Source organism: Musa acuminata, chromosome BXJ3-5 (assembly GCF_036884655.1).
Source record: "Musa acuminata AAA Group cultivar baxijiao chromosome BXJ3-5, Cavendish_Baxijiao_AAA, whole genome shotgun sequence".
Classification (NCBI taxonomy): Eukaryota; Viridiplantae; Streptophyta; class Magnoliopsida; order Zingiberales; family Musaceae; genus Musa; species Musa acuminata.
In genome coordinates this window covers 44,566,565-44,575,393 of record NC_088353.1, presented here as the reverse complement: position 1 = coordinate 44,575,393, position 8,829 = coordinate 44,566,565, and the positions used below count along the sequence as shown (strand labels likewise).

Genomic DNA, 8,829 nt, shown 5'->3' with positions numbered 1-8,829 from the left:
ATGACTGCGTGCTCTCCTACCACCGGCCTTCCCCGTCTTATGATTCGCTAACGAATTCTTGGTGGCATGCATGGATTTTTGTGACTTCTTGGCCTCTTTTGCTTTGTTCTTCCATATCACAATATTCCTACGTCCATAAATACGTGCGACGCCGCCCAATACAGAGAAGAGTTCAGAAGAACGACACAAAGAGAGAGGATAAGAAGTTACTCCTCTGATTGGCTGATGAGCTCAAATCAAATCCAACAACACGCTGCGCAGATAAAAGTAAATGTCCCTCTGTCTCCTATTTGCGTGTGTGTGTGGATGTTAATGGATCCATGAATGCACATGCACATAGATTCCTCCTTTGGGGATAAGTAGGACCCCGTACTGCTGTAAGATTAAAGACAGTGCATTACAGTCACTACATGAACTTAAAAGGAACTTACCCTGCAAAATCTGATGCCAAAATAATAATAATAATAATAAGCTTGATCAAGTAATAACAGGAGGACAATAATGCACTGACATTCTCGAGATATTACGGAGATTAAAAATAACATTCATATTTTTCCGAGTGAGCGGAACATAATATGATCAAACTGACATACTCCAGAAATCAAATGGCCAGAATCCAATGTAGTTAAAACCCTTTTTATCTCTGCATGGAGCAACGGAGGTGTCAAAACCTACAAACAAGATGTATGATCATACGTACATCGGAGAGTACACGTACGTCTCACACGAACATGCCAACGCATCTATACACATCGATACATGCTGGTCAAAAGTTGTTCTTCCCATCTATCTCTTAAAAGATGAGAACTCATGGCTTTAATCTGAATGGAATCATACCAAAGTGCAGAAAAAAGGCTTCACTTGGAAACATTGCCACTTTAAGCGAGATTATAAATCTACAAGTCGTAGAACCCACCCTTTCCAACGTAATGTTCCTCGGAATGGTGATCATCTAGCTCTTGAAGTTGCAGCACCCTCCATGGAGGGAAGACAAGCACAACACACCCACATCCATAGACAGACAGATGGATAGATAGATAGATAGGTAGAGAGAGAGAGAGAGAGAGATGGAAAATGAAGACCCTAAACATTCATTCCTATTTCACAATTTCAGGGAATACCTAAACCTTAGCTACTCCTTGCTATTTCAAGATACCCCTAGTAAGAAAAATCAAGCCAATCATATTGATATGATGCTATGACAAATCCTCAGATCTGTACGAACGTTTTGGATGTACAAGTATGTCCTGTACTTGGATGTAATTGGAATGACATATACAGTTGGAAGAGAATACCGATGATGTGAACAATGAGATACACGTTTGAAGGCGGAGATGAGATGAGAAGAAACAGCGTTGCTCATATCAATTTGGACAAGTCGGAAATACTATGCTTTAACGTCTCATGCATCTGATTTGTGTAACCATAGCTATGGTAAGATACTGCGACATTAAGAAACAGGAAGAACACCAATCCCAATAATCTGAAACGAGAAACCTACCTACCATCTCTAGAGTTCTTTTAGACAGCTTGTAGTAGCATATGCCATCCACCATCACAGAGGTTAAGTCGGGCTATAGTGATCTACTGCTTGCTTCGTCCTTCTTTCTCGAGTCAAGTGGTTGGTTTCGAAGCCATGGCAAAAAACGTAAGCTTCCATGTTGTGAGGTCCCTGCAGGAGAGATACAATTACAAGATACTGCCAGATGAAGAGTTGAATCCGGAAAGATCCGTCGCCCATCCACCGGTGCCGCTACTGCTGGCTCCACCGCCGCCGCCGCTGCCGCTGCCGCTCCAGAATGGATCGTTGCGAGACATGCCAAGATGCGGTCTGGGGAAATTGAACAGCTGTTGACTGTCTTCCATCTTCACCGAAGCCAGCTGCGTGATGAGCCCGGAACCAACCGGTTTCGTTTGAACTTGCCATGTAAATGATCCCCCGACGAACCCGCTGCCTTCACCAACGAAAGGGAAGAACCCAGAAGTTGGCGCCGGTGCCGGTGGTTGGGGGAGGTCCAGTCCCCCCAGCGAGGAAAATTGCTGCATTTGCGGAAGCCTCAAGTTTTCCATCCCGATGCCGCCGCCGAATGGGGCACCGCTGCCGCCGCCCAATGGGGCACCGCTGCCGCTGCCGCTGCTGCCGCCGCCCAGCTGATAGTCCAATGTATCCACGGGTTGGATGCCCGAGAAGCTCATCCCGAAGTTGGTGGCTCCGAAGTCAGGCAGCGGGTGCAATGAGGCCATGAAGGGCAGCTGCGGAGTAAGCAGTGCGTTGGATGTGATTGCACCACCCACGCCCGACGATGTGGCGGTGGAGGACGAGGAGGAGGCGCCGGTCTGAGTGGTCGTAGTCGAGGACCTTGAGGCGCTGCCACCGGCGGACTTGGTCCGTTTGTTGCGTCGGCAACCACCACCGACGGGGACGTTGCGGAGGGCCCCGCCCCGCGTCCAGTAACGTCGGCATGTCTTGCAGAAGTGGCGTGGCTGCGACAAGGAGTAGTTGTTGAAGTAGCAGAATTTGGTGTTGGTAGAGTCGCAACGAGGGCACTTGAGCCCCGGCTCCGGCTGAGGGATCTTCGCGAGCCGAGCTCGGTCCACCATCGATCCGGGCCTGATCGTGGCAGACATGCCACCTTCAGGGCGTGGGGCTGCCATCCCTGGCGGGAGCTGGGAAGCCCCGCCGCCGCTACTACTCCCTTGCTGATGAGCTTGCAGCTGCTAAGGTAATCACCAAGAAGAAGAGAAGAAAAGAAGGAAGGGATACAACAAGAAATTAGTGCCGCTGGTATATTCAACAAGAGATTGTGCAAAAGCATGAGAATTTTTTACTTGTTTCGCCATGACTTTTGGAGGTGGAAGGTATTGGAGGAAAAGAGAAGTGAGCTTACCTGGTTCCAATTAGGTGGATCTAGATAGACGGGAACCGATGGGAAAACCATGGCTGGCTGCCCTTGTTATCTGCCCTGTCTTTTGTTCCTCCACCACCTTATCCCTTTATGATCGATTTCCTTTATGGCAAAAGGTTCAGGGCTCAAGAGGTGGTGGAGAATCCCATCCACAAGGAGTTGCAGAGAACACAAAGAAGGGAGAGAGAGAGAGAGAGAGAGAGAGAGAGTCAAGAAGACATGAAGCAAAAGGAAGGGGGGGTTTGTTTCTGCCTTGAGTGCTTGTATATTTTATTTTTCTTGGTAGTGTTTGGTTGGTAGAGAGAGATTCTTAGCCTTTAAGCTTTTGGGTTAATGGCATTGCACAGGAGAGAGGTGAAGACAGGTGACGGCTGCTCCATGCATGCCAAAAATGAGCTGAGAGAGGTGGATCCTCAACAAGTCAAGTCTACCCTAATAGTATCAAACTGTAGACAGTTTTATTGTGTAATGATAGAGAATCGAGTCGAGATGCTACCCACTGTCGATGAAAATGTTGTGAAGATTATTATCTTATGAAAACGAGAGCATCCTTTAACAAACTGATGATGTATAGGTAGGTAATACAGGAGAGAGGGAGAGACTCTCAAGCACTGTCTATCTTTCCTCTGCACCAAATTAGTACCATCTTCTCCATGTCAAGAACGACTTCTCAATCCCTAATCCCTACGATAGACATACATCTTCGGTATCACACGCAAAAACGACGTAGTAGGCGGGCATATCGGATGCATCCATTTGCATCCGAACTTGAGTACAATGTGACTGTCAGCTTAAATAGGTGGAATGACCGGTGAACTTCTACAGAATTGGTTGCATCGCAGGTGTTCTTGACGTGCAACTTTGTGTGCTTCCTTCCCTGTGCAACGACGGCACAGTCACTGGGCCCCTCTCTCTCTCTCTCTCTCTCTCTCTCTCTCTCTTCAGCCACTGAACTTTCCAATCACTGGGCCGGCCCCGGTGAGCCACGATCGGGCCCACTCCGGAAACACGTTGTGGACCGACGCTGTCGTTCGACCAATCGCCGATGGTTGGCGCCGCGTCCGTGCCGGGCCGCGCAGCTCGACGTACCCAAGGACGTGCCGGGGTCGGTCGCGGTGGGGACCGCGGCACCGTGGGACAGGATGCAGCACTGGAAAGCTGTGGCCTGGCCCACCCGCGCAGGATGGGACCACGTTCGAAGATGCGGCTTTTGCGCATCCATCTAAGCGCCCGGCCATTCTCATCCGTTGGAATTCCTTCAAGCGGATGCGTCGGACGGCCGTCGCCGCCACTGCCATCGCCCACCTCCACAATCGGAATCATATATTGCTTGAAATTTACATCTTAAGAAAGAAAATATATTTTTTTTCACATGCAATCCTGCATGATTATATAAATTTACTTTTAACTTTCATGTATACAAAAAATGAAATATATAAGGATTCCATGGTATTCTTACTACCATAATAGTTTTGTAAGGATATTATGAGTCGTAGAATCGTGACGTAGAGGTTCGTATCGTCCCTTCCACCGCAGTAAGTTGCAACGTTCTGTAGGTCAAGCATCGCCACCAGACGACGTCAAGATCGCTAAGAGAAATTGACACCGTAGGCACAAAACAAGGAGAAAAGGAATCTAACTACGAGAAAACCTGGCTCTACAGGAGAGTGTGTCGACGCAGCAACTATGGCTGTTGACAGGCGAAGGAGATCAGAAAGAGAAGCCAAGGAGGATTCGAGTACATGGATGGATACGTTAGAGTGGATCAACGTTTGTGGAGCATATATTACTCCAACTATTCGGTGAGTGTAATTTTCAGCGTTCCAAGATCTGAAACCAACCGTCTTTTGCACCACAAGCAAATGGAGAGGCGATTCCATTTGACAACTCTGCAACGCAACGAAGTGGACATGTCGGAACGAGGAGTGCCATCAGGGCTCGGTGCAAGAACATAGGTTGTTCTTTCGAGTTGTTATGTTGCATCGAGACGTATCAACTACCGCTTCATCGTTTGTGGACCATCAGCGACGTCTTCACTCACTTGACGAAGAACATAAACAGGGAATTCATATGGCGTTTGGAGGAAGAAATTGGAGTGATTTATGAGAACATACATGTCAACCAAACAAGGAACAACCTCCTGGAAGCAAGATAGTCATGCTCGATCAACCTCCTCAATGGCCGAACCTGCACCGCTGCCACCAGCAGAAGGAGCACCATCGTCCATTCTGCCAGCCATGTCGACACCAACACCCTGGTACGTCTTAGCGGTGATAGGAAGCAGATGCACTCGAGCTCCATCATCTTGTCGTCGTAACTCGTCTGCCTCTTCCGACTGGTTGACATCGAGCAAGTGGATGTCCTGCTGGATTGCGTCCTCAATCTTCTTTTTGTCGGCAGCAGCAAGCTCGGAAGCTATCCTGTCGTCTTGGATAGTCTCTCCCATGAAGTATGTAGAGTTTTCTAGAGCAGTCTTTTGTCTCCATCCTCTTCTCGTGCTCCTCATCGTACGCTTTGTACTTCTCCGATTCCTGAGCCATCTTTTCAATCGCCTCCTTGCCGAGCCTACCTTTGTCATTGGTAATTGTGGTATTTGTCCACGGCAGGCACATTTGATTCCGTTGACCTCGATGTCAAAGCACAGTGTGGGTCGAGGAACACGCCGAGGGGCTGGTGGAATCCAAGAGAGCTCGATTTAGCAACAAAATTTTAGTTATCTCTAGTCCCAGTCCTCTCACCCTCGTGGACCTGAATGAATGAAGACAACCGGTTGGTCGCCGGTTGAGAAGGAGGAATACTCCCAAGAGAGCACAGTGACATCCGAAAAAACTGGTTGTATTTAAAACAAGAGGATTAACATAGAATATTTATAAGATATTCTCAAATGTATTATCCTATCTTGTTTCATGAACTACGGGTCTATTTATGGGACATACCAGTAACTACCCATATCACCATATCATTCATGAGGTAGTTATTGAAACTACCATATAACTTCTAGATCATGGTAACTACCTAGATAACTATTATATCATGGTAACTATCTAGATAATTATTATGAATCAATTCTCAACACTCCGATTCATAGTTACATACATCGATTTGCGATATGAAATAAATATGCTTTTAAATTGAAAGCGACTTGGTGAGGATATCTGTAACTTACTCATATGTTCCACAATACTTCATTACTATGGCTCCACTTGTTACAAGATCCCAGATGAAATGATAATGTATCTCTATATGCTTCGTTCTTTCATGAAATGTTGGATTCTTCGTCATTGCAATTGTGGCTTTGTTATCACAAAATATTTCTATTGCTTCTTTTTATTCTTGATGAAGATCTTCAAAAAATCTTCTAAGCCATATTGCTTGACAAGCTACTGATGTCGCGGCTATATATTCTGCTTCCGATGTCGATAAAGTAGTTGTTGCTTATTTTTTTGAACTCCAATATATAGCTCATGATCCGAGGCTAAAAATATTTTCTGAAGTACTCTTTCTATCATCTAAAGCTCCTACCCAATCATTATCAGTAAAACCAAATAATTTACATTTAAAATTATGAGAATATCAAATACCATAATTTGTAGTTCCAGTAATATAACGCAGAATATTTTTAACAGCTCCGAGATGATGTTTGCTTGGGTTATGCATAAACTTGGATATTACATCAATAGAGAAGGTAATATCTGGTCGAGTATGAGTTAAATAAATCAAACCTCCAATTAAATTTCTGTAGTATCTTGCATTTGTCAGATATGTACCATCTTCAAGTTTCAGTTTCTCATTTACATTAATGGGTGTTGTCGCAACTTTGTAATTAATCATATTAGATTTTTTGAGTAGATCCATTGTATATTTTATTTGTAAAATAAAATTTTCATTTGATCCTTGCTTCACTTTCAACCGAAGAAAATAGTGTAGTAGACCTAGGTCTGACATTTCAAACTTATTCATTATATATTTTTAAAATTCTGTCACAAAAGAGTTAGATGAACCCATATATATAATATCATCAACATAGAGGCAAACCATTAGAATATTATGTTCACCTTTAGATAAAGAGTATGTTCATTATTGCTTCTCTTAAATCCATTTTGATGAAAATAATAATTAATTTTGCTATACCATGCTCTTGGAGCTTATTTAAACCTGAAATGCTTTCTCTTCGCTTTTTTCAAGTGATCTATTCAACCTTGCTTCATGTGCTTGCAATGAACCAATTAATTCATCAAATGAAAATGTAGATAAATCTTTTGACTCATCAATTGCGGTAACAACATGATCAAATTTAGGAGTTAAACTTCTCAAAACTTTTACAATAATTATATGATCAGAAAGATGTTCACCATAAGATTTCATTTGACTAACAATTTCAGTCACTCAGAAAGAAGATCTTGCACTGATTAATTACTTTTCATTCATGAACAAAAGTTCAAACTCGCGACGGAGGGTTTGAAGTTTTACCATAATTGCTCTTGATGAGCATTGAAATTTATTTTGAAATATCAACCAAGCTTACTTTGAGGTTGTTGCTATTGCAATTCTTGAGAAGATTGTCTCATGTACGGCTTGTTAAATGAAGAATAATGTCTTTGAGTTATTCTTTCTATTTTTCCTCAACTTGATTTCGTCATCTGGATCCGCATATCCATTCTCTATTAAGTCCCAAAGATCTTGAGACTTGAATAGAGTCTTTATCTTGATACTCCAAAATTCATAACATTTGTCCGAGAATATGAGAATAAGGGGTTGAGATATGAAATTACCATTGAAAGTCATAATGCCCGGTTCAAAATGGAGGAGCAAGGAAAAACAAGAATACTATGATACGAGTAAAAAGAATTATTTCGATTTAAGAAAATTGATGTAGTATTTAAAACAAGAGGATTGACATAGAACACTTACAAATGTATTCTTCCTTCTATCTTGCTTCATGAACTATCCATATCACAATGTCACCCATGATTGAGATAGTTATTGAAACTATAATTTTTAGATCATAATAACTATCTAAATAACTATTAGATCATGATAACTACCTAAATAACTATTATGAATTAATTCTTAATGCTATTGGCTCTTCGGCAGCAACCTTATAGACACTGCTCCTTTCATCTTTGCATTTCTCGAACACTTTTCCACGTTCAGATCTTCCACCTAAGAGCAGTGGTGGAATCGGAATCAATGCCCCGTCCAAGGACAATCTCATGTGAAGTTTGAGCGATGACGTACTCTTGTAACTTTCTTGTGTTTTCCGTCGAATTCCTGGACAAAATGGTCGACCACATACGGTTGCCAAATGCCTCTCCGTCGAGGTGGGTATCATTAGTCTTCGATGGCCAGAAGAGGGACATCAAGAACGCCACCACCAAGGGTCAAGGATGAGGTCATTCTTCTTCCCAACACTACCGGCCTTCTCGTCAGAACGACCAGCGATAGTGGCCGATGTCAGCTCATTAGGTATCCTTATTGCGTTAAGACCAGCAACGCACCAACAAGCGTTGCCTGACGCCGGGGTCACTGAAGCAAGCAGGATCAATGACGAGAGCATTCTTCATAGTGGAATCCAGGTAGGCTTCGGCAATCTCTTTCATCTTTCTCGAGACCATAGAAGAAATGTTCTATGCAGAGGAAACCGCCATAAAACATTTCATTAATGAACTATAGACCGAGTGGATCAATTATCACTAAGTACAGTCTAATTATATCAGACAAAATAGTTAGTGACTCATTAAGTTATTTATTGGGCTAAGCAAATGTCAAAATTAATTATTGGAATATGCAATAAAACGCATGCATCATAAATGTTATGTTTGATTTCGGCTTCGATGGGCGGGAGGGAAGCGTATGGGTTCATGTAATGATCCGTAGAAACCCTAGACGGCGGAGGAGCAGATCGCCACCGTCAACGCCGAGA

At 43.5% G+C, this 8,829-nt stretch overlaps 1 protein-coding gene across 2 annotated transcripts; it reads right to left on the bottom strand.

The window, feature by feature from the left end:
* Positions 1-1,385: 1,385 nt before the first annotated feature.
* On the bottom strand, positions 1,386-3,134 carry LOC135638550 (dof zinc finger protein DOF2.4-like). 2 transcript variants are annotated; one of them, XM_065151700.1, is made up of 2 exons: positions 2,889-3,134; positions 1,386-2,718 (listed from the first exon to the last, which is right to left on the bottom strand). In XM_065151700.1, the coding sequence occupies exons 1-2, from the start codon at positions 2,937-2,939 to the stop codon at positions 1,690-1,692; spliced, it is 1,080 nt and encodes a 359-aa protein (XP_065007772.1). In that variant the 5' UTR covers positions 2,940-3,134; the 3' UTR covers positions 1,386-1,689. The 2 variants fall into 2 exon arrangements, with proteins under 2 accessions (XP_065007772.1, XP_065007773.1); XM_065151701.1 differs by having other exon boundaries at positions 1,386-2,715.
* Between the last annotated feature and the right edge of the window lie 5,695 nt (positions 3,135-8,829).

What these genes read in the sequence shown, in the direction of transcription:
- LOC135638550 (XM_065151700.1), bottom strand. Translation starts at nt 2,939, where the DNA reads ATGGTTTTCCCATCGGTTCCCGTCTATCTAGATCCACCTAATTGGAAC. An exon ending in ATCCACCTAATTGGAACCAG is followed by an intron (nt 2,719 to 2,888) that starts GTAAGCTCACTT and finishes TGATTACCTTAG; the next exon opens with CAGCTGCAAGCTCATCAGCA.